Source organism: Rhipicephalus sanguineus, chromosome 5, assembly GCF_013339695.2.
Source record: "Rhipicephalus sanguineus isolate Rsan-2018 chromosome 5, BIME_Rsan_1.4, whole genome shotgun sequence".
NCBI lineage: Eukaryota > Metazoa > Arthropoda > Arachnida > Ixodida > Ixodidae > Rhipicephalus > Rhipicephalus sanguineus.
Window position 1 is genome coordinate 11,041,806 of NC_051180.1, and position 26,194 is coordinate 11,067,999.

General features: G+C 46.0%; 1 protein-coding gene across 1 annotated transcript in view; it reads left to right on the forward strand.

Annotated features, from left to right (window-relative positions):
* LOC119393206 (ankyrin repeat domain-containing protein 1) overlaps nt 1–25,441 on the forward strand; it is a 32,121-nt gene extending 6,680 nt beyond the window's left edge. Inside the window, exons 3-7 of the mRNA XM_037660060.2 lie at nt 1,639–1,753; nt 3,967–4,165; nt 5,635–5,849; nt 8,625–8,834; nt 22,657–25,441. Coding sequence (XP_037515988.1) covers nt 1,639–1,753; nt 3,967–4,165; nt 5,635–5,849; nt 8,625–8,834; nt 22,657–22,680 — 763 coding nt within the window. The 3' untranslated portion in view covers nt 22,681–25,441. The remainder of the gene's footprint in view (nt 1–1,638; nt 1,754–3,966; nt 4,166–5,634; nt 5,850–8,624; nt 8,835–22,656) is intronic.
* Nucleotides 25,442–26,194: the final 753 nt, after the last annotated feature.

Below are 26,194 nucleotides of genomic sequence, written 5' to 3' on the forward strand. Positions count from 1 at the left end.
ATGATCAACCCAAATACTAACCGTTAAAGAGCTTGTTTCGCAGAAATTCTAGTGTCGGGCATCGGTGTCGTTGGTTGTGAGCGATAAATTAGTGTTGTCCGTGAGCAAAAATCGAGAAAGATGCAAATAAAATAAATAATAAAAATCTTCGGTTTGAGTGAGAATTGTACCTAGGCCTGCTGCGTGTCAAGAAGGTGTTCTATCACAGAGCCACGCCATTGTTTGAAACTGCTTCGGAAAAAAACACTACACTCAGACCTTGACATAACGAACACAGATATAACGAAGTAAATGAAGAATAGTCTTGTCATAGATACAGTGTTTAAAATATATGTTTATAGCAAATTTTTGGATATAACGAACTTATTTTCATGTCAGATGTGACTTTGTTATTATGAGGTTTGAGTGTATATGAATGTCATGTAGTGGAGGACTCTCCTTAACGCATGTAATATCGCGTGGCAGAAGCATAGAATCGCACCAGGCATCAAAACATGTGAATAGCGCAACGAGTGGGTGTTGAAAGGCCGACCCATGACAAAGCACTCGGACATATTTAATCATCAACAACATAAGCAAAAGCGTCAACAAAGTGAGCAGCTGAGTAGTTCATGTGGTGCCTTATGAACGCATAGTAGGCACTTCACAACTGTTCTTGCAGTAGGCATTCTAGGATAGTTTGAGATGGCCAATGTTACACTCACAGACATTTGTTTCCTTGTGGCACAGTTGAGGCATCCACCGAGACCTGAAGCCAGGCTAGCAGTCAAGAAGGCGATGCGCATGGGACCCGATTACGCTATCGCGTTCTACTCTTGAAGACGAAGCTCAAGCGTGCTCCAAATTTTTATCTTCAACGCAATAATTGATGGTATCACACCTCTTGTGAAATGCATAACTTGCAGTGACTCATTGTCGTAATTATTTGTTTGGAAGGGAAGCGCACACCATATTTAGGGCTGAGGGCATGCCGGCCTTTGAAATTTATGTTTTAATGGGTGGTTAATAGCTTATACTGGAAAAAAGGATACATCTGCCTCATAGTGTTCTGTTCAATGAAAAATAACAGGAGACATTCCATAAACTGAGCCAGAAGAATGTTTTTTGTTGAGCGGATATTTTGGGCTGCAAATTTCAGCTAAGTAAGAGCAGATTGTCGTAGAGGGCTTTTAAACAAATGGGCATAACATTAAGAGACGGGAAGAGAGCGGAGTGGATTAGGGAACAAACGGGTAGCCAACATTCTAGCTGTCGTTAAAAAGGAAAAGTGGACTTGGGCAGGCCACGTAATACAAAGGACAGATAGCCGTTGGTTAGTTTGAACAATAGGATGGATACCAAGAGATGGGAAATGTAGCTGAGGATGGCAGAGTGATAAAATCGGGAAGTTCGCAGGCACAAGATGGAACCAGCTCGCGCAGGTTAGGGGAGATCATTGGGAGAGGCACTCGTCCTGTAGCGGACATAAAATAGGCTGAAAATGATCAAATGTAATCATTCCAAATGGAGAACTTTCATACTTGGGCCAAACAATGTTTTCTTTCCTAATTTTAGCACCGTCAGTGAACAGGTGATTTTTTTGGCTACTCTGAGATCTCTTGTCTACTTTTCACATTTTGGACCTGGCAATCCTGACAGGCACGTGCATGAAGCTGTGGCCTCTGGGAATCTGGCACTGTTCTACAAGTTGGTGGCACGCCTTCTCCGCGACAATGGCAGCAGGCTCCTTGAATCGTGTGACCACGTTGGGCAGGTGTGCTAACTTTTGCCATTTGTTTATTACCATCTCTTAGACAGTGTGCTGTAGGAAATGTAGTATGTTGTGCACAACCGCATCACATAAGCAGTTCCATTTTATTACGATAGCAATTATATGGACCCTCCAGGCGCATTTCTGGCGTCACTGTCGCTGTGAGGTTCTGTGTAAAGTGCAAATCAATAACATCATCCTGCGTGTCTCATGTTCTATGTGCAAGTGAAAGCGTGCAATGGCAGCCGACAATCATGGTTCCAGCAATGGCTCTTGCATTTTTGGGTTTCACGTCTTCATCCTCATTTTGGTTTTGCTATAAAAAGAATAAACATCACTGTCACTGATCTCGTTAATTGCGATGGCAATCGCCGGGCAGATTCCAAGGGCTGGCGTCTCGGCCCTCTGAAAACGCACCACGAAAGCGCGGACAATTTAGAGTTGGTCCTTTTAGTGCGCCAGCGAACGCCGGTTGTGGTCCAAAGACCGAGTCAGAGCCGAGAGTCGATAACACAAACGAAATATATTCTCAGTTAAAGCAGTACAACATCACAAAGACACGCACACTCGGCTGGTACCAGTAACAACTTCACGATATCACTCAGATGGTGTTAACACAACGGGAACTAAACAAACAGATCACATGCTACAATGCAATCTCATGCATTACAACTATTCAAGGACAGTTAAAGTCCTGAATATACAACGGTGTATCCAGTCCACAATTCTTGGATGATACTTGAATGCTTCTCTTCAAGGAAACACTCACGTCAACTCCAGCGGTGTCTGTCGTTGTCCCTTCCGTCGACGTAACTTGTCACGGCTCACACGGCGTCGTCCTCCAATTCTTCCAGATCGACGATCGACTGACCGCGCACCATCATAAACACGTCTTCTTTGGCTGACGGAGCCACACTCAGCATAACTTCACCATCTCCGGGCCGACTGACTCACTCGCTAACTGACTGCTCGCTGGTCGTCGTCGCACGCTTTTATCCCTTCTCCGCCGGGTTCCCAGATGCTTCGGGAGGGTTCTTCGGCGTGCAGTACATCCAAGGCTAGGAAAAGGGCGAGAGCTTTCTCGTTGGTTCGAATCGCGGCGGCGTCGCTCGTCGATGCGTCATCCCTTCCCTCTAGAAAAATCCAGGCTTTGCCGGGCATTTGATCTGAGACTGCTAGTGGGCGAGGACGATGCGGCGCGTTGGCGTCTTTTGATACTTGTTTTTTCGTCGTTCGCGCTTATTGGGCGAGTGGCTCTTGCTGTTCTATCTCGCTGCTGTTTGAAAGTGACCGCACGCACGCTTTATGGACGTGCTCGTTTGTGACAATCACTGAAATGATTCGTGACCAACCAAAATTTGTATTTAGTTTGCTATAACTGACAATTCGCTGTATCAGTATTCATTATAATGAGGTTCAACTGTAGATATTAAGAGGGAAAAAAACAGACCTGGGCAAGTCACATCGTAAGAAGTACAGATAACTGATGGTCATTTAGAACATTGAAATGTACTCAAGCGTTTCACGAACATTCGTGTGGCGAGGGAACGTACTGGTAAAAGAAAAATGTACACTCCCCAATGTAAAAATGAAAAATGAACAAGGTATCGATGTTTCGGGCCCCGTAGGGGTCCCTTGATCACAGTGAGGAAGTCAGCATGGACATGCGGTTATTTATTGGTGAGGTGATGCAGCGTGCAGGTGTAATATCTCTGGCAGATTGCTGTGGCAGATTACAGGTCAAAGGGAAATCTGCCAGAGATGTACACCAGCACGCTGTGCCGCCTGACCCATAAATAGCCGCGTGCCCATGCTGACTTCTTCATTGGGATCGAGCGACCCGTACAGGGCACAAAACGTCAATGCTTTGTTCATTTTTCATTTTTACCTTGGCGAGTGTGCGTTTTTTTTACCAACACTGAAATGTATACCGAGAGACGCAAAACATGGCCCAGGACGGCAAAGAATTAAGTGGAGTGACGAAATTAAGAAATTTGCAGGCAAAATTGAATCGGCTCACACAAAACAGGATGGGTTGAAGATCATTGTGAGAGGCCTTTGTCCTGCAATGGGCATAAGACAGGCTTATGACGATGAAAGGATGCGCCATGCAGTACCTCCCATAGACTGGATCGAAAGTAACACCAATGCTGTTGTCAGTATGAAATCAGGTTTTTCTTTCTACATTGGTCCCCTGGATGTATCTGTTTGTGCAGACAGCACTGCACTATGCGTGCATGCTACGGCAGGAACTCGTAGTGGGCGTGTTGTGCGAGGCAGGTGTACAGCGGGACGTGCGAGATAAGGACGGTGCCACAGCCATGCACCTGGCTGCAGAGCGAGGAGGCCATTCCTGTGTTGAGCAGTTGCTGGCACCCCCGTGCCCTGGCTCAGTCAACGCCCAAGATCTCAAAGGTTGGCAGCTGTTCTCATACACTCGCCTGTTGGCTTGTGACAAGAGCCTCTTAAAGGGACACTAAAGTGAAGTATTAAATCAGTTTGGACAGATAAATTATTCTTTCAGAACTCTATTGTCATTAATTTTGCCATCATAGGTTGATCTTTAGAAGAGAAGATGAAGGTCCAAGTTTCATTAGAATTTTGCACCATTTCTTCGGCACATGAACGTTACATATTTTGAAGTCTTGCATATTTTGGCCGTATTGGTTCAACGAAATTTTTTAAACTTAGCAAGGTAGCTTACTGGGCTACTTTACTGGACACACTGAACAGTGCTTGTCCAATACGTCTGCTTTTCACCTCCGCGTTTTTTCGTGCTGTTTATTATAACTTTTTAAACTTGTCGTGTTAAGACATTGTGTCCCTTAGAACGCAACGTAAATTATTTTTAGAAGCGACAAATGATTACATAGGGCCTAGCAGACGCCATCAAAATCTATGGCATTCCACATCACAACAAGCTGGTGTGAAAAGTGCCTTCTCGCGGCATAAGTCGGCCTTTTGGTATTGTGAAATTGTGATTTACTAATACGAGAAAAATTGTTTTTATGTTTAGTGTCTCTTTAAAGAGCCCCTGAAACATTTGTTTGAAATTACATGTGCTGTGAGGTTACAGCTAGGGTCAATCATTCCCACCGTAATTCAAGCGAGGCACCTTGCATCTATGGGTGATTCAAGGTTTCCATTCTCACAATCCAGTCTTTTTGACCTGAGCATCATTGGTCAGCGGTCAGGGATAGGCCCTACCTTCTAGTTTTCCGTGAGCATGCCGTATATTATGGAGGCCATTTTCCGTGCTTATCTGGGTGGTCTTTGCACTATCCGCTGCAGCCACAAACCCAGTCAGTCAGATTGGTTGTACAAGTGACGTGTCAAAACAGTGCCATGTCTCAAAACAGGAGCAGATGAAAACTCTTGGTGTGGCAGTGCAGTGTGCTGCATTGCGCATGTTTGAAACCTTATAAATTAGACAGTTTATGCAGAGCACTTAAATTACTCGGTTAATAATTCAGAGGATTTATGCTACCGGCTCAATTCGTTTATAAGAAGTTGTCAGAACTGCTTTATGCTCCCTTTTAAAAAGCAAAGAACAGTTGAGATTACAGTGAAACATTAATGCTTGATAACGGCTGAAGCGTGGTGATGGTGATGGCAGTTGTGGTTTGTGACTTTAGTCACCCATAGTTCCCAGACTCCCGCAGTGTTTCTGCTGGTGACTAGTATATGAGATGGGGATTGACTTCTTGTGTTTAGAAAGAAAGTTTTGACCTATATTCTGATTTTTATGGTATTCACAATTCTGGCTTATCTGGCAATTCTGACATTTTTCACTTGTCAAAAGAATCTTAGCTCTTAGAGCGCTGACCTGTAATGACAGAAATTACAATCATTGCATGGAATGTCTCTGCCTGCATGTGTGTTAGGGCGCACACCGCTTCACCTGGCAGTTCTGTCCCATGGAGGGAAACTGTGTACTGAAAGCAGCAAAGGCCAGCAGCCGACATTTGAGATAATAAACAGCCACACAGTGGTCAAGCTGCTGGCCACCACCACCAATGCCCAGCTGAACCTGCAGGACCGAGTGGGTGAGACTGCCCTGCACTATGCCGCCCAGCACCACAAGGTTGACCTTGTCCAGGTATGCACATATATATCTCCAGGTATGCACATATCCAGGTATGCACATATAACACCCGTGTGGATGCACTCACACAGGTTTACTTGAAGTGTCTAGCTTCACTGAAAATGTAGGACATTGTTTGCTAAGTGAGAGACATGACAGCGTGTTTTGCTGGAAAACATTGCATGACGTCAGAAGGCAGCTTTCTCTCAATCTTATCATGGACGTGTTAGTTAGACTTTACCAAGGCAACAACTTCACAACACTGTGCCACTGGAATGTAGCAGCTATAGTTGGTCTTTCATGTGTGGCTGTTCCGAAACCTTTTCCCACCATCCGTCCATTCTGGTCCAAAACTAAAAGACTCTAAGCTCAAGTAAAAGAAGTTTACTTACTCTTTTATGGATGGTGCATAGTGTAGTGAGAAAACACGCATGAATCAACCGTTTATTTTTCTTACTTGGCATGTCATTGTAATTCAATTACAGTAAAACCTAATTAACTTGGCCCCCATTCAGAAAATCATTTCATTGGGACGCTCAGTCTGGTCCCGTCATACATGTAAGTAAGCCTATGGCATGAAACTCTTGTTGATTCAGACAGATTTGGTCATACTTCGGCTAATTCAGACTGTTCACAAAGTTGAGAGGGACGCGAGGCATACAAGGTCGCGGGACACTAGGGGCTGTCCAAATTTCACTGCGGGCGATGCCGTCTCTGAGTATCATGCACTGATCTCAAAAGCCATGCTTGCATTAGAGTTACTGTATATGCTACTTTTAAGTAGCAGAGTTGCGCCACTGTTTTCCGGACGCCGCTCGCCCTGCCTTTGATGATTCCAGCAACGCTATTCGCCGAGTGCCGTCACGTGGTCATAGGTGGCTCCTTTGCGCTGCGGAGAAGCCAACACTACCAACACTTCGCAGGCGACGCTGACACTCCGCAGATTCCGGCCGCTCAAGGGTGGTTGACATCGGTGCTGCTGTTATTAGACAGTTATATTTTAGCGTTAGCGTGATAGCGGGGGTTAAGGGAATATCGTTACCGTGCCGCTAACGTTCGTTGTGGACAGGGTGTTTTAGTTTAGCGGAATAGCGTTTACGTGCCCAAGCTGGGACGGTGGCGCCACCTAGAGGAGGGTGAATGCGTAAAAAAAAAGTGAAAAGAAAAACTTGGAATTCTCGCCTGTATTCCCGCACGACGCAATATTACTACTCTTTTTAGTAACAATAAAAGTAAATAAATGTGAACCGCACACCAAAAGTGAAAATTTTTATCTTGCAGACTTGTTTACACCGATCTTCTAGCTAGGCCTAGGGTCGTTAGAAATGGTAAGCGATCTCGAAAACTAGGCTAAGCTATTCGTAATACTCGGTCGTCGAAGCTACCTGAAGGCAAGCGAAGCCATTTTACACAGTCGTTTGCTACAAAAGAAGTAGATCCGGCGACATCAACGCTAAATTCAGTTCGAAGCGGGCGTCCAAAACCGCCGCCATAAACCAACACTGTCGCGCAAGCGCGGCTCCGCGGGTGGTGAGTGGCTTTCCCGCAAAACTTCGAAGCCCAATATGGCGTACCTTGGCGCAACTCTGCTACCTAAAGGTAGCATATACAGTAACTCTAGCTTGCATGTGCTTGGAGTGCCATATGGTGTGAAATACATCAAGGCTGCCATGTTTATTCAGTTATGTTTGGCCACTACCCGGCTAATTTGGCATAATATGTACATACAAGTATTGTAATTCAAATTTAAAAAAAACTATCCATAGTCTTTCAGAAACATTATACTGTATTTTTTCCCATATAACCCATACAATATATACAGAACATTCCGAGCTAAAGTTGGGTTGTGGGTTTTATAAAGGTTTTGATGTGCAATTTAGCTTCATGGCACTGCTTTGCAGTACTGCAAGGAAGATGGTTTCAAGACAGTATGCAGGAATTTTTTATTATCTTTTTTTCCCACAGTTTGTAGTTTGAGGTGCAGTTTATATCCAGGGGCGAGCTATGTGTGAGAAAATATGGTAGTAAAATATTGCTACTACTTGGGATTCCACTCTGAGTGCCTTTAGGAAACCTTTAACAGGGCCTTCAAAGTCCTTGAATAGCCTTTAAAACCTTTACTTTTACCTTTAAACCTTCACAAACCCTGTGTGTGGCTACATGCAAGCCTCTGGAGATCGCCACTTGAGATGACCGTGGCCACACTCATTTGAAAAGCATCTCCAGTGAAACAGCTGAGCCTCCCACTTCTCCTTGGCCACCAACATGCTTGTGTGCTGTGTTCGAGAGTCTTTTTCTACCAAAGCTGTAGCTGATAGTGGTGCCACTGCAGGTGCCATCTCTAACAAGTCCATTCGAGTGTTGCCCTGCACATGAGCTATTTGCCAAGACAGCAGTACCCGGCAGCATGGATAGGGAGGTGTGGGTAGGTTAGCTGAAAAGCTTCCCTTTAAAGGGGATGCTAGATTGAATGTCCAGCATTGAACATGGCTGCGCCTTCATAAAGTGGTTACGTGCTGTAAAACCCTGCAGACTAAAATGGAACGGAGCCAAGGTTGGTAAGCACAAAATTTCATTTACCTGCAGCTTAAAGTTCACGATTTTTTCTTGCCACAGCTGGAATGAATTGGCAAAAGCAAGTCACGTACACAAATGTGTATATTGCTGCTGAAAAGGACCGTTTCTTGTTTTCTTATTGCGGAAATATGGGCTTATTATTATGATGGAAATGCTTTGCAACAATTTTCTTCAAGAAGAAAAAACCCATTGGCATGTTCGTGTCATTTGCAGCTTCTGCTGCTTAATGCGGACAGTCCCAGCAGGCTGGTTTGCATTGCCAACAATGTGGGCGACACAGCGCTGCACATGGCTTGCCGGTCCCCTGGCCAAGAGCAAGAACGGCTGGTGCGCCTTTTGATGCACCATGGTGCACCAGTAGAAGCACTGAACAAGGAAGGAATGCGCCCCGTTGACCTGCTGCCCCCTGACCTACAGTCTGAGGTACGTCAATGTGCAGTTGTAGTAAGAGGCATGTTTGTGAAATTTGTATGTTGTAGGGAATGCTGAATTGGGGGGATTTGAGGTGCGAAGCGAATAGTTATTTGGGCCGTATAATTTCGAATGAAATAGTTCAATAGTATATATCGCATGTTGTAAGAAAACTGAGCATTTTCGTCATGACCCAACAAACTTGCACAATATTTTTAAGGATTAGGACTAGGCTTGTGGGAATATCACTTTTGCTTCAAAGTGAAGTCATAGCAAATTCTAATAGTGGTAGTGTGCAAGCTGTAAGCAGTACAATATGTTACGTTTTACGATCTGCTGTACTTAGCCCGTAAACACACTTTCAAAGTTTAAAAAAGGAATTAATCGGGGTGCAGGCAATACGTACATTTAACCTTGAAGCGTTGCTTCGTGGCAGTGCACATCTTTTCTGAATAGATCGTTTCACGGCATAGCGGCCCCATGCTGCAGTCAAACCACTTTTTCAGGGGAGTTCCATGCAGTAAAGATACGTCTATTTGTTTGTTTCGAATGCACTTGAACCTGGATGTAACGACATTGACGAATGTCAGCAATATTTCGCTATATACAGATTTTCGTTACATGCAGTTTCACGTGAAAATCTGCAAGTACAGTCAAACCCGCTTATAACGAACTCGAAAGTGTCGCGAAAAGTGGTCGCTATATCAGTAGTTCGTTGTATATGGACTCGCCTTCAAAAACGTGCACTTATCGGCCAAGCCGTTTTTTTTTCTGTGCACTTTTATTAAAGTGCTAACAACCCCTCCGGTGACAAGCTAAGCCTTTTCGCGTCGTGAAGCGACGCCCGCTACGTGCTCACGAGTGAATTACCCGCCTTTGCAATCAACTGACACCGTTTCACCGAAGCGCGGTACCGCGACGTGGAGCCGATCATCCTTGGCTAGTTGCGTGCAGCGCGTCGCATTCTTGGCTCGCGGAGTCACTGCCGGGCCGCTTGCTGTATGCCGTATGCGCGTGTTTGTATGTTCTTCGTGCCTGCTTCACTCCGGACCGTGCACGGGTGCGGCGAGTAGCCTGTTGGTTCAACGCGGCGAAAACAAGCATTTTGCAAGCAACGCGCACTCTACGTACGATGCGCTCGCGGCCCTGCACGATGTTGCGCGGCGCACTTGAGTTGTCACCTAGTCAGACACGCAGTATACGCTCTCTGTCAGTACATCGACGTTTTTCGGTGCCCGTGCCGCGCAACAGCGAGCTACTTTCATTTCTACAAAGCGACGCGCACTTTAAAGCGGTCTCACACGACGCGGCGGCGGCGGCGGACTTGCGAACGGCAGCATGGCGCGCTCGTACCGACGTCAATCCGCACAGTGTACGGCGTACGCCACACGTGCAGCCGAGCAGATATCTACAGATGACTGTGATATAAGGTTGTCGGCTATATGTCATAACTAGGGTTGCCACCTGCCCGGTTTTGGACCGGCCGGGCCGGTTTTTTGACAAGGGGCCGGTCGCCGGTCCGCACCTAAGACCGGCCGTCATTGGCCGGTTTTTTGCTCATCGTATCCCGAGTATTTTTTTTTTACTCTTCTCCGTGTTGACAGCACGTGTTGACTGAGGAATTCCACCTGCGCGGTCGGGGACTGACCGGCAGTCAGTCCCCGACCGCGTAGTTCAACAACTACGACGGTAAATATTTATCGTCAATCACCAAAACTCTTACGCTATTAGTCAACCACTTTCTGGGATCCCTTCAAGTCAAGCGATCATTGGAATAGAGCATATTATTGCGCGTGTATGGTACATGAATATCCGACATTTTTGTGGCAGAGGCACATTTTAACGTTTCTTTGTGTCTATAATGCGAGTGGCCTATTGGATTCAGACGCAAAGAAGAGCTTCTATATGGACGAAGCATTGTGGTTCCTTTTCAGTGCAGCACATTCAGACTAATAAGCGAAGCGTCCTTCCAATCACGGGTACTTTTATGTCAGCAATTAGGCTAATTGGTTTTAGGCTTTTGTTTGTGCATTGGGTTTATTTGGGTCAATGAAAGCAATGTTACATTAAATGGCACTGCATGCCGAAGAATTGACATAGCGTCTATTGTTCAACATTATTTTAATCCCCCCCCCCTTGGAAGGCCGGTTTTTTTTTTCGGTAAAAGGTGGCAACCCTAGTCATAACTGCATGTTCATCGACGGCCACCACCTCGCCTTCGCTCTTTTCTGATGCTTATCCGCGAAGGCATCGCCGCAATCGCGCGGAAGTCGTTATCACCGATCGACCGGGTCTCTGCCGTTACCGAAAAGACGAACGACCTTTTGCGGCGGCACATAGTGGCGCGGACGAGTTTATGGACGCAGTGGACCTTTATGCGACGGAAAGTTACAGTCAACTGCCGATTTTTCGGACTCCCTAGGGACCGAGTAATCGTGCGAAAAATCGGGCAGTCCGAAAAAACGAATTCATGCTTTTTTATTCCGGTCAAGCGGTCAAATCGCCACAGCCACGTCCGAAATAGTTTTAATGCCTCCCAGTGCAATTATCAGGCATTTTGGTGCGCGCCCAGACTCTCGCAAATACAATCGGTACCTGCCGCGAACTCCGCTAACTACGTACGTGCCAACCGCCACTTTGGCATCTCGTGATGAGCGCCGCTGATACCAGCAAAGCGCGGAATATATTACGGCTCTCTCGCATGGATCGTTTGGAAAACGATGACGCGGAACACAAAGACTGTGGCGGACGAGCGGACGAATCGTCCGGCTTTCCCGATGCGTGTGCGCATGTAACCCGATCGTTTCTAGTTGTGTGCAGCACATCGCCAACTAAGCTGACGCCGTCACTGTACTGTTGCTGTATCATACGCACGCATTTATCATGAAAGGGTTCGTGATGCGCAATTTGTTCCTGACCGCACACGGGCGCGGCAATGGCGAGCTGGCTTCGTCCGTGAAGGCAACGTGTCTGTGCGGCGCACTTGGCAGTCTCGCACAAAGAGGCAGCAGGAATGGCGGCGCGTTTGGATTCCCGCCTATTAAATGCGTGCAGTACGCATGCAACTGCGCTAGGCCACGTGCACTACCGAGCAGTTAACTGAAGATGCTTATCGTAAGGGTTGTCAGCGATTAAGTCGTACTGGCGCGTTTGCCAGCTGCCGCCATCACGCCTCCGTGCATTTCCGCTGCGCGCATTTGTAATATGCAGAGCGCTCAACGCATGGCAACGGCCGCGGCGCGCTATTGGCTGCGCGCACACAGGGACGCCGCTCCGGACTTCCGCCTAGCAACGGCCTGCCACGACGAGACGACGCCGCTCTCCTTCTCGGGGTGCCTTTCGCGGGAATTTTAAACGGTGAACGCGGCCGCCGGGCCCCGTGGAATTTTCGTCGCCGCTTGTGAACTGCTAACTACTGCTCTCGCGTTGACCGAAGACGCCGTCGTCGCCGTAGGGTTCGACTGTGCTTTGTGCATTTTGTTTTGTTATAACGGTCAACACGTTCGCCCATGAACATTTGTGTTGTCGCCACTGTCTTGGCGCTGCAGCAAGACGCGATCGGCCGTTGTGTTCTACTGTGCGTTTCTTTTTTTCTTTTTTTAACAGTGAACACGCTCGCCCTTGAATATCTGTGCTGTCTGCTGTGTCTTTTGAGCCCTCGCGTTGTCGCAAGACATAATCGTTGTTGTGTTGGACTGATTGCGTTTGTTTATTTTTTTAACGCTGAACACGCTTTCACGTGAATATATGTGTTGTCGCCAGTGTTTTTTTGTGATCTCGCGTTGTCGCAAGACGTGATCGCCGTGGGTTTGAGTGTGCCTTGTGTTTTTTTAATTATTATTTTTTTTCGCGGCTGTTCTTGCCAACGCATTTCGCAGAGCCCTGCAACGCCGGTGTTGTACGGCTATGACCACGGAAAACAGCGCATGTGAGACGTCGGCGCGCCGCGCGATCGAATGCGTTGAAGACAATGACAGTTCATCGCCTGACGTTGACGTGGTTCGGGCGAACGTCACTGATGAACAAGACGCCTGCAGCTGTGTAGAAGGGGTTACGGCTTGAAGACAAACAGATCGTGGGTTGTAGATTTCGTGAAGTCAACAGCAAGGTGTGAAAGGTAATACAAAAATGGTGTTTCATAACTACAAAAATAACTTGCAGCATCTTCTGTGGTGATTTAATTGGCGATAATGTCCAATGATGAGCTGTCTCAATTAGGTCGTAGTATGTGCACTTGAGCAGTCTCAATTAGGTCGTATTAGCTGTGCTCGTTCTACTGCCTTAATTGAATTTTGTGTGTATTTCTTTTTTAGTAAATTGGCAATGTCAATCTGGCTCCCAATCTCTGGCCGATGCAACCTTGGGTCCTTGCTGGTTGTTGTTTGTAATTTATCTATATTCTGTCAGTCGCGGTGCTGTCAATTCTTTCCAACTGAGCTTCAGTCAATCCTTCTAAGGTGTTATGTATGCCCAGATGCGTTAATCTCTCTATCCTGGTGCTTTCGGGCAAGCCTAGGGCCTGCTTAAAAGCTTTCCTTACGAACATATTGATTTTGTCCTTTTCTGTCTTGTTCCATTTAAGCCTAAGAATGCTATCCTCCTTCATTCCGCGATACTTGTATGTGATTTTCCTGATCAGCCAGTTGCCTTAGTGACCTTAGTCACTATTTTTATAAGAGTATTGATGTTATTTCCCTTCGACTCAATTTTGAGTACAAGGACCCTATATTTTGTTCAATGATGGGGATTCCCCCCACGTTTTTCGTGCAAGTCTGTATCTCCGGGCCACCTGCTGGTTAAGTATGGGTCTGTAAAGGAGTTCTGATTTCTCTGGTGAAAATTCAAGCCTAGTGCCTGTGAGGTAGACTTCCACTTCATCTACCACTTCCTGTAATTTCTGTTCTATTTACCCATCACTGCCCTGCGAGATCCATATGGCAACATCATCCGTGTATACGGAGCAATTGATTCCTTCGATGTCTTCACGTTTTTCTGACAATCCTGTCATAATGAGATTAAGAGCATGAGCGATATCATGGAGCCCTGAGGTGTAACTAAACTGTCCATGCTCCTCCCCTCAGACTCGAGTTCCCCCATGTTGAAGGTAACATTCCTATTCGTTAGGAAGTATCGGTTGTAATTGTATGATCTTTCTCCCAGGTTTAAGTTGGTGACCTAAGTGAGTATGGCCAAAATGTGCAGGTTTGTGGAATACTTTCGTGAGATCCAGCCATAATGTAGCTCTGGTTCACATTGCGTTCTGATTGCTCTGATTATTTTCCCATCCTATGGTACCTGCGCCATAAGATAGGAAAATAACTAGAACACAATTACTTATGTGGCTGCGGCAATTTTCGATTTTGTTTTGCCAACCGCTTACGCCACGTATAAAGGGGGCCAAGTGCACACATAATACAACTTAATTGAGACGGCTCATCATTGGACATTATCCCCAAAACAAGAAGTTAAATCATCACAGAAGATGTTGCAAGTTATTTTTGAAGTTATGAAACATAATTTTTGTATTACCTTTCACACCTTGCTGTTGACTTGACGAAGTCCACAACCCACGATGTGCTCGTTTTCAAGCCGTAATCTTGTACCCAGCTGCAGGCGTCTTCTGCATCACTGATGTTCGCCCGAAGCACGTCAACGTCCGGCGACGAACTCTCATTATCTTTAACGCATTCGATCGCGCGGCGCGCCGACGTCTCACATGCGCTGTTTTCCGTGGTCATAGCCGTACAACACCGGCGTTGCAGGGCTGTGATATGCGTTGGAAAGAACAGCCGCGAAAAAAAAATAATAAAAGAAAACAAACGCACACTCTAACAAAGCAAAACGCACAAAGCACAGTCGAATCCTACGGCGACGGCGGCGTCTTCGGTCAGCGCGAGAGCAGGCAAAAACTTTCTTTAGGTTGGACGACACAAAATCAAGACGTCCGCTCTGTTTGAACGCTTCACGAAGACTGCTTATTTGTTCACTATTTACAGTGCTCTCGTAGAGAGGGAAAATGAAAAGGAGAATAGAAATACAGAAACAACAAGCACAGTCCAAAAGAGTTTTCTCTGCACCCCGCACGTGCAACAGACTTGAAGAGGAGAGGGAGAAAAGGCCTTCCCTGTGTTTTGGGTTACGGTCCCTGTGGCTTTCACTGTTCTTTCACGGGGTGGGGGTGTAGGTCGTAAAACGACGATGTCAAGGACGTTCTCCGCTGTTGCCGTACGCGTCGTCGCCTCCAAACTGCGGGCCGCTGCGGTTGCAACCCCGAAAACGCGTCCCCCTCGAGTTGCCCTTCTTCCTTCTTCCTCCTTTTTGGCCGCGGGGTCTCCCAATTAAAGCTGCCCCGAAGTGGGGGGCTGCTTCCCAACATTGCGAAAATACAACAAGGCGAAAGCACAGGCGGCGACGAAAATTCCACGGGCCCCCGGAGGCGCACGTTCACCGTTTAAAATTCCCGCGAAAGGCACCCCAAGAACGAGAGTGCATCGTCGCGTCGGCGAGGGCGAGGCGGCCGTTGCTAGGCGGAAGTCCGCGACGGCGTCCCTGTGTGCACGCAGCCAATAGCGCGCCGCGGCCGTTGCCATGCGTTGAGCGCTCTGCATATTACAAATGCGCTTCCGCTGCTTATCCGTAAAGACATCGCCGCACGGCGCCGCGATAGCGGGCCCTTGGAATTTCTGGTCTGCTTCACCCCATAACGCTTCGGCATTGCGGCAAAGCTGACTTTCGGACTCTGCTGTTGTAGCAAACAGACCGACTCGCGAAAGCGCTGGTTTGAACCTACGAGATGATAGACGCGGCACAGGTGGGGCTTCAAATAATACCTTTCGGACCTGCAATTTGGGCAGAAAGTCCGAAAAATCGGGCGCGGAAGAGTTTCAGCGTCCGAAATTTTGGACGTTCTAATACATTGACGTCTATGGGGCTCGTGACGGTGCCGCGAAAGCGTCCGAATTTTCGAGCATGTCCGGAAAATCGGGCGTCCGAAAAATCGGCAGTTGACTGTATTGCGGTTATCACTTCTTGCATTCATGCCTTTTTGCGTTCCAAGGCATTGTTTGGTTCATCGTAGGCAGTCGTAGCTGCAGAGAACGGCATCAGGAAAGGTTACCGTGCGAAAGCTGACCGCAAGGCTTCATGCTGCCTCCTTTTTTTTTTTTTTCCTCACTGCCATTCTGCCACTGAAGAAAAAGGCTGGAAAGTGAGCGACCTCGCTCGCAGCCTCCGAAACCTGCGTGCGGTGCTTGCCGATCAGGGATATCTTAGTTGCGAGTAAACTGGGGCGGGGCACGCGCGAGCGCGCACCGCTCTCACTCTTTACAAGGCCTGTTTTAACTTTTTTTGCGCTTTGTATATGCGCCATATTTTTACCGCGACCGTGTCTGAAGTGTTCGTTATAAAAGTAGGAGGCTTTGAAAAATGTTCGCAATATGTGGACGCAATTTCAATGGGTAGCATAGGAAAATCGTAAGTTCACCGAAATATGGTTGTCATAACCGATAGATCGTTATATCTGGGATCGTTATAAGTGGGTTGGACTGTATCATGCAAAACAAAACCAAAACGAGATGGACATCACTTCAGGAGACCCCGCCTTTCACATTTATTCAAAAGAAAAAAACTGCGTTATTTTGGCTTGTGTTTTCTTCATATATGATGACATCAAGCAGCGCTCCAAAGAAGTTAATTCATGAAATGCAGCTTCATCATCCTGCGCACTGGCAGCACGATGCAAGACATCCAATACGTCCATCACTTCCTTCGCGGTAGGCGCGGCAAACAGTGGATCTTTCTCTGATGCGCCTTCGTCGTGACTGTGATCTTGCACCATTTCAACAAGCTCCACGTCTGACATTTCTTCAGTACATACGGTGCCGTTGTCAGCAAACAGAAATACGCCAAGTTCGACGTCGTCGGGCACTCCCTCGTTCGCACGTAGCGCATCCCACGATTCGGTTACATCCGCTGGATTCACAGGCTCCTCTTCGTTGTCACAAATTCCAGCTTCAACGACCTTTATTTGGGACATGGCGAAGCAATTTGAAACCGTCTGAGCGGCAACTTCTTGCCACGGCGTGTCAATCATCTCGACGGCTTGATAAATTTTGATCTTCATTTGCCGTTCAAAATGGATGTCCAGAAGAACCTTTTCTATCACGGCGGTAGCAGCTCTTGAAGCTGTTGATTACTCCCTTGTCCAGTGGCTGTATCAGGGATGTGCAATTGGGAGGAAAATATATCAACTCTATGTTTGAGAGCTGAAGGCCATCAACGTGGTGTGCAGAGCAGTTGTCCAGCAGCAAACAGATTTGGCGGCCTTTTTTCTTGATGTCTTCGTTGAAGTCTTTCAACCAAATGGAAAAGATCACCCGCAACATCCACGCCTTTGAATTGGCCACATACTTTACCGGAATTCGCTTTGTTCCCTTGAAGCATCTGGGCCGGGCCCTTTTCCCGATAACCAACGGGGCCCGCTTGTAGTAACTGCCATCGCTGTTGGCGCAAAGCAAAACCGTCACAAGGAGTTTGCTTTGCTTGCCTCCGTGGCAGTCTTCTCCTTTAAGTGCCAGCATGCGATTAGGCAGCATCTGATAAAACAGAGCTGTTTCATCAGCGTTATAAATGTCAGCTGCCTCGTAGCAGCTCAAAACGCCAGGCAGCTCCTCGGCCACCCACGATGCACAAGCATCGTTGTCGGCGGAGGCCAACTCACCGCTAATGATCTTCCCAACAACTCCGTTTCGGCTGTTAAATCCTTGCAGCCAGCCGTTGCTAGCTTTGAAGTCGTCATGGCCCAGGATGCAAGTAAAATCCTTCGCTTTTGTTGTAGGATGGCACCGCTTATGGGCACGTTTCGAGCATGTGTGTCCAAAAACCACATAAGCACGGCTTTGTCCACATCGGCGTATGTTGACAACTTCATCCTTTTTTTCTTCGAGCTTGTGCCCGACTCTACTGCATTGCGGATGCTGTTTTTCGCATTCAAGATAGTCGACAGGGTACTAGCAGGAATGTTGAATCGCGCAGCGACATCCTTCTTCTCCTTGCCAGCGGCGACCGCATTGACGATCGACAGCTTGTCCTCGAAAGACAAAACTTTATGCTTTCTCGCCGAACTCATTTTCGAAGCGAACAATCACTGTGAGAAACGCGCAATACACACTGCTGACATTGACACTCGCGTTAAGGCTCGTGTCGCGTCTACTCACACACGATGCAATGACAACAAAACATGCACAAGCCTAAAAAAGCAAACAAAATCAGGTACGCACAGAGGCGACACCTGGTGTCACGATGCGTAAGTGAAAAAAAAGGGAAAAAAAAACTCGAGATCTGCCACAGAGCAGCATTAGGGGAGCTAGCGAATTTCATCATCATCATCATAGCACACCGGATCGTCTGCTCTGGCTCACTGCTCTCGCATGCGTTCCTCCAGCGCCTTCTCTAATTTCTGTGCCTGGGCGAAGGAGCGGAGCGCAATGGAAACCGACCGTCGGCGTTAGTGCGGCTTTTAGCTGCCGGGCGCCGCCACCGTAGTAGACAAGCTGTCGCGTCATCGCTCACGGAAACAAATGCTGTGGCTGCATTCGAAGCTGCTGTATGGTTCAGTTTTTGGCTATATTCGCGTTGTTTAACGTATAATGAAAACTTGTAAACTGAAGCACTTGTCGTTCTGGGCAACCAGCCAATTCGAAGGCATGTGTCTTTCGCGGCTACTTGATCAAGACGCTCACGCGTCGTATGCTAGCCCGATACTACAGAGCGCATGCCAGTGATGCGCAGAAAATTGTTTTGTCACCGTTACATTCGCTTGACTGAAAGTCGATTTTTGATTGTCTGAAAGTCGATTTTCGAAAGCAGCATTTGCCAAGAGCTAATAATGAAAGCTTGTGCGCTTAAAGTTCCCCGATGCGTGCTACCATCTACTGGTGTAGCACACTACACGCAAGCCTGGATGGAGTTCATGTGCTAAATAGCATGAAATGTCACTAGACTGCTTCCAGGGATATACGTGATTGCCCGTTCCCTTCGTAAAGCTTTTGAGAATTACGTTTGTTGCCTCCGGGAGAAAGCAACAGCTGGTGCCAGAAAAAGAACTATGCCAAGTGATTCCACCATTTCAGACCTTAAACCAGTTAAATCGTGGTGGTACGAAAAACAAACATAAACAGCTACATATGCCGCGCGCTTCCTGCAACACTGACCGATGTGTGTGAACAGACGCTGTCATTCGAGTATAAAGTCGTAGTGCCGACTCTCAACTTGAGCCAATGTGAAAGGTGTGAAAAGTGGCGCAGCCCGTTGTCAGTTGCTTGAGCTCGTCTTTGTATTTGTCGACGGATTGTTGTAGCCTCATCTGGCTCCTCAGCTCTCTTTCTTTTCTCTTCCATTTGGCCCTTTCGGTAGTGAGCAAAGTAGAGGCCGAATGGCTGTCGACCTGGACGCTTTTGTCGCATGGAGCAGCCTGCTCAGCCTCGTGCACTCATTTATTGTGACACTGTACATAATGATTGTCGGTTGTTTCGCTGGTAGCACGTGTGGTGTCCATGGGCTCCGATTCTTCAGCTTCGGGACCTAATGTCAGCGTTGCATGCACATAGCGGCGATCGCGAGGCACGTTGCTACTGGTACTACATCTAGCATCTTTTTATTGCCACCACGGTTAGAGCGTGATGAAAACAGCGCGCTGCTATGTTCGCGTTTCTTTCCATCCCCCTGTACCTGTGAAGCCTGCAAGACGCACAAATGCAATTAAACTCGGATGGAAACACGAATTCGTGAGCTTCGTGATACAGGTGGTTGGTCAGCGCCAGCTTCCCGTAGTCTACTTGCACAGTGCCACCACGCGGCAGCGTCGAGCGGACGCGGAGTGCGCGCGCGATGGCCCGAGGAGAGCGTTCGCCCAGGCACTGAAAAATAGAGGAGGCGCTGGTTCCTCTCACGATCGCCGCTTGCCTTTTTTTTTAGCAATTGCGAAAGTTATGCATTATTTATCTGAATTTTCGGCAGATCTACTGCTCAAAATAATGAATGATGAGCATGGAAAATTCGTTACACCCAGGTCATTTGCCACAATGCCTTCATTACATGGAGGTAAAAAATACGTGGGCTTCTATTATGAGGATGGAGTTGGGGAAGGAAAAAAATTAATTAAATCCAGGAATTCATTAAATAGAGGTTCGTTATATCCAGGTTTAACTGTAGCTTGAAACTTCGGAAATATAAATTCGTGTCGAAGTGAATTCGAGTACTGTAATATTCACTAGAATATTCTAAGCGCTTGAGTATTCGCCCTAGCCTAGTATATTGGTAGTACCACAAATTTAGAAGAGCTGTTCACGGTAGACATCAAAACACTCGTGTCATTCTAGTTTCAGCAGAATGTGAGAATGTCCTATGTAAAACTATGGAGCACCCTTCGGACAACAATATCAAGAGAGCCAGCATCTGTTGGGAAAAGCTAATTGAAACAGAAGCAAGGGTCCACTTTCTGCATATGGTGTCAGTGCCCCAGCTTAGGCCACTTTTATGAAATGGTGGTGATGATCTTAAAGGGGCACTGCAACACTTTTCCAAGTAATCATCGAATGGTTTCATTAACACCTTCGTGACCACGGAAAAATCGGTTTTTGGGTGTCCAAGAATTTTTTTTTCTTGCCACAGAAATTGATTGATACTAAGCACAGCATATCAAATGATAGTTAGGCACTCCGGAGCGCTAGGTCAAGGCCCACGCTGCGCCGTGTTCGCGGAGAGAACTCCACTCTTTCTGCAGCCGGCGCCAAGTGCTCCCGCCCAAACGAAGTTGACACCTTCCAGATAAAAGCTGTGACCTTTAGTACACACCAGCTACGTTTACATCAACGCGCGGCAGCAATAAAATGGCCCAAAGAGAGAGCAAAAGTTACCGGTGGATAACTGCTGATGTTCTTGGATGGTTTGACGCACTATCACCGCCCGTACTGAAGTCAAACGAACCGAAGTCACGTTCCATGCCTGTGTTGCTACCATCATTCAGAGATTGACGCTCAGATTCATCAGAATCTGTGGAAATTGTCTGTTTAGTGGAGCACCTGCGATCGACGTCGACGCCATAAGCGAAACCATTAGCGCTCACCTCCCTGACTGCGAACGAGCTCTAAAAATCTGCCTGCGGTGGAAAAAAGAAACTCACAAGCAAAACTGATAAAAAATGTGCTATTTTACCATTTGCATGGTGTTAGCTGTCCAGAAGTGCTCAGAGAGCTCCATAATTTGAACTTGAAGTCATCATTAGCATACTAACGATAGGAATAGGTGCATTCACGAAAGTGTTAAGCGGTAATTTTTGGTAACGCTCAAATCAGTCATTGGCCGTGGACTTTGTGTTATGGCATCATTTGTCGAGAGCAGAGCAAGTGATTTCTAGCTGCCTTTGAGAATTAATTGTAAATTCCATGCCGCGTGCTGCGCTATAATGTTTGGCTCGTATGTTCCCAGGAGCCTCGACTACTGATCGGTAGTGTTTTCTGACCATGCTGAAAAAGTGTTACGTAGCCCCTTTAATGTGATTGAAGAAGCTGTGACTACTAAGAACAAAGTGGGCAATGGTTGCTCGGGGGTGAACCGTGAATTGATGCACAAGGAGAAGCTGTAGTGCTTCTTGACCAATGGGTAATTTTTGAACAAATAATGCAGCAGGCTAACATTTGGGCAAGCTTGGATCACACTGCCACTTCAGTCTCATTGCGTTAATATCTGTTGCTTCATGGCAATAATGGGAACTTACTTTCTTACCCGAGCAGATAGACAAAAGTCCAAAACAACGGCCTGGTGGCAAAGCCACCCGGAAGTTTCTGAACCAGCTTGCCATGATGTCATGGACTTTGAGGCTGCTTCTTAGGGTCTAGTCATTTGCTTGCACAGAAAGACAATATTGCATTATAAAACCAAAGAGTCAACTTAGCAAGATCTTAGGACTTCTCCACCAAAACATGCAAAACACAAAGGAAAAAAAATGAATTTCATGTGATCACACTGACATCAACAAGAAGTGATTGACCTTTGATTTTTGGCTTAGTGATCAACTTTTCCCATCTGCTGAATGAGAACCTAGTTTCCAAAAAATGCTAAAAATTATTTATCGTGCTCTAAAATATCCCTCTGTAATTAAGAGCTGTGGACCTTACACTGGTGCAACCCTTACACAAGTGGGTTACATTCTTGACTAAAATAACTACTTTGAAAGAGCATGTGTAGCTCCAGGTATGTTATAGATTTACCAAGGTAACCTCTGCCTAAATCAGCAGTACTGTCAGGGACAACTTTCACATTGAAAAGCACGAATGGTGATGCGTGAGCTGTAGATAGATCACTGTCGGTGATGTCAGAAATAAAATGGGTGGTAAGTTGCTGCAGAGGTGAGGTCAAAAACTTTGCTTACAGAAAATTTAAAGCATCACTGGTGTGTTGCGAGTGTTTGTGCAGCATAGGTTGAGCATGCTTAACATTAAGCAAACCCACCATGGGAGCTTAGCACGTAAGGTGTCTTGCTGCAAAGATCGTGGGCGCAGATTCGATTACCAGCCACGGCGGCCGCATTTCAATGGGGGCGAAATGCAAGGAACACCTCTGTCCTCATCTTTAGGGGCGCATTAAAGAACCCCTGCTGGTCGAAACTAACCTGAAGTCTCCCACTATGGCATGCCTCATAATCATATCGTGGTTTTGGCACGTAAAACCCTAGCAATTATTATTATTGGCATTAAGCAAGGACCAAGCGGAATGTGCATGGATGCTGACACATGTTGATAGTCTTTCAAGATGGCCACTTCTGTTCTTTGCTTAGGTGGGCTTTCTGCTGGATATCTGAAGAGGGCCAAGCTCAGCTGGCTGCGCTGTGACTGGTTACGGGCCAGATACCGCATCTGTCATCTCTCGTGCTTATAACTGTGGTCCTTGCCAGATCGCATGTTGAAGTAAAAAGGTTGCATCTGCAGCTGGCCCTCGGCTGACAAGAAGACTCAATTTTTGACCTCGTCTGCATGGAACATTTACTGGTGCCTAAAACTCTTAGTTTGGAAGGGGCACTCACTCAGAAGCATTACGAAGGTAGGATTCAGAGTGCAGTAAACATTTGCATTTCTGATGGGTTTGTCACAGTAATTTAGGCCTACAGCTGCCTGAGCTGTTATATTGCTCTCCAAGAAGAATCGTGCTACTTAGTGAAGGTTGCAGCACTCACTGACTCAAGCTGTGAAGGCAAAGCGCAACAAAGATGGCTTGGTTTGTCAGAAGACTGCAAATGATTTCGAATCGGTTCTGTGCTTCTTGACAGATATAAATGTCTGAAACGTAAAGGTCGAAGGGATAACCTGTAGAAGCTAGCTTCAAGCATAGCAGGTATGTGCCTTCTTGAAATGCACTCGCCCCTATCCTGCGACAATGGGCCATTGTTCAAATGGTGCATGTCTGGCAGTTGCATTGACTGGACAGCCCAAGCACATATGTATGGACCTGAGACACTGTACAAAGGAAACTTTTCCGCCAGTCATCCTCTGCTGCTAATTGAGGTGCCATTTTTGTTGTTGAAATGGCAGTGCTGCATCTTGAGTACATCAGCACTGCATTTTTGGCATTTGTTGTAATCACCATTGCTTAAGCGTCTCTCATATCACCTCTTAAGAAGTGCACTTGCCTGTCCATTGGGATGGCATATTAGCCATGTTCATTTGAGTGCTGTTCTCAAAGTGGGCGCAGATGCCAGCTCGAAACGATTCTCTCATTTAGCTTAGTGGTGAGCATCTTAGTTTTAGATGAAGTGGACCAAGCATAAACATGCCCTCATCACTTGTGTATGTCCTAATGTATTGATAGCATCGCTGAGCTTATTGCTTATGATTGTTCTTTAGCATGGCTGGCTGCCCAGCAAGTGGTTCCTGAAACATTCCTTCCTTCACCCCACACGCTTTGGTTTGCTTATGGTCAGTGGCAGTGTACTCTGCTCACAATATTGTTGCCATTATGTATCGTTTCGGGCTATTACTTTGTGCTGCAATCGCATAAACCAGCTTTTCATACTTTGAGCTAGCTGCAAGACATAAGTGCAGAAAACAGTAGTTTGCTTGGGTGCAAAAAAAGCAGCCAAGATGATACCATAAACAGAGTGGGTCCTTCCCACATGACCATCATGTATGTACAAACGAATTTTTAATGCTTTAGTGGGATGTATGTTGTATCAACAAGACCAGCGCCTATGAAGTGGACTGCTTGCTCTTAAATCATTGGCTCATGTGTGGTGTCAATTCTGTAATGTACACATTTAGTATAGCATCATGCATGTGCACTCAAAAGAGTTACAGCAGGCTGCTCATTTCCTCAGGAAGGCGTTTAGCGAGGTGTTCTGCGTCTTTATAGCTCTGTCTGGTAGGCTGGAATCAAAGCACTTATCACAGTGATGTAATTTAAAGCGTAAAAATTCAAAACCAGGCATCATGTGCACCCAACAGCAAAAGTTTGTGGGACGCGAAATTTTTAAGAAAGCTTTATTGTCGCTTTATCTGGAAAGATAACCTCTAAATAAATGTTCCAGCCTGTAGTTGGTTCTGCAACCTATGCAGTCACACGTTAGATCAGAAGCGTTATGCAACAGAGCAGAATTTGCATTTTTAGTGGAGCCAGCGCCCTGTAAACTTTTGCTGTCGGGTGTACACCTTTCACAAGTATTTGTTAATACATATTTAAATCTCAAAGTGATTATACCAAGCAAGAACTGACATTTTCATTTGTTAATTGTAGACGCAATGAAAAGGAAATGGCAAGATTGATTTGCTAGGAAGGGGATGGCCTGTGTGGCATGATGTCACATTTTAACTATAAAATCTGTGCAATATTTGCAATGCTATACCCAAATTGTGGCGTGCCGAAGTAACTTGCAAGGCTTCACATTGTGTTTTGCAGTGTGCAAATTGGATATGCTATTTGATAATGTGGGCAAAGGCCTCGCATATGCATTAGTAAAGATGTCTGTATATAATGCCAAGTCATTCACATGAGGTGGTCCACAAGTTTTAAGGGGGTTACTTAAGCTCTAGCTTTTTGCTTTGAGTCTCTGTACAAATGCTCCTATGTTGTTGTAGCTGCCATATTTTGGCTGAGGTGTGGCCCTCTGGAAAAAAATGAACAGCGCTGTTGTTTTGATGCAAGTGCTGTAACTTGCAAATGAAAGCCGTTGTAAATGTTTGCATTGTTGCAGTGATTTTGAAAGCATTAAAATGGCATGTTACAATGTTATTCCCTTTTATATATATATATATATATATATATATATATATATATATATATATATATATACTTTATAAGTTTTCTCTTAAAATCTGTTCAACACAGAGCGTAAAGAATGAGGCAGAATTATTTTGTTAGCACAAACATCCTTGTAAGTTTTCCAGTGGGCGAAATATTACTTTGCTTCAATTGTGGCAAACTTTATATGTTGTTTAACTGGGCATTATTATTGCTATTATTTTTAATCTGATTGAGGATGGTAGCATCATGGATCTCTGTGAGAATACTTTTTATTATTGTTCCTTTGTGATGCTTTAGTGTTTGGAATAATGTGAGTTTTTTATGTAGTGCCCATTTACCTTGAACTTTATGCTTTTTACCATTTGCCTTGAACTTTTGCACTTAATTAGATGTAGTGCCTCGTTGTTGTTAGTGCTGTTAAAAGTTTTCATGTACTTGCAATTTCCGGTGTGCATTTGATGCTGCTTAATATGTGACCATATCGAAGCTGGTTATATCATTTGCATCATTTTCCTTTGTTGAAAGTGCCTATGTTGTTCTGTATATTGAAAAATGTTTGCTAAAGAGTGAGGTACGAGCATTGATTTTCGCTGGATTGGTAGGTTTTCACTTTGGTCTGGCTCTTCCCAAATTTTTTAAGATCTAAGAGAACTTTAATTTTTTATTCATTGAATGCAAAACATGGCAGCAAATGATGCTTTCATTATATGCCCTATCTGCCATTTATTCTCTCAGTACATGAATGGTTCAGCAGCTATGATAGCAGCAGCCACTGAGCTCCACTTAAGCAACATCAAGCCAAGAGCTGTTGCCATTGGGCCTAGGAGCTGTTGCAGGAATTATCAGATTCCTACTAGCATAGGCATGCGCATGATGGAAGGGGGGGGGGGGGCAGGTGGTTGCGAAGTCTGTTTAATGTACAGAGTTATGGCAACGCTGGTGTTTTTTATTATAATGGCAGCCGAGGGCACCTGGTGTTACGTTCCAAGAACTATTTACTTCCCACCTTCACTCCTGGAGAGCCAGGGACCAGCGGCAGGCCATTGTGAGAAGCATGCCATCAATTTGTTTTCATTTTTGCA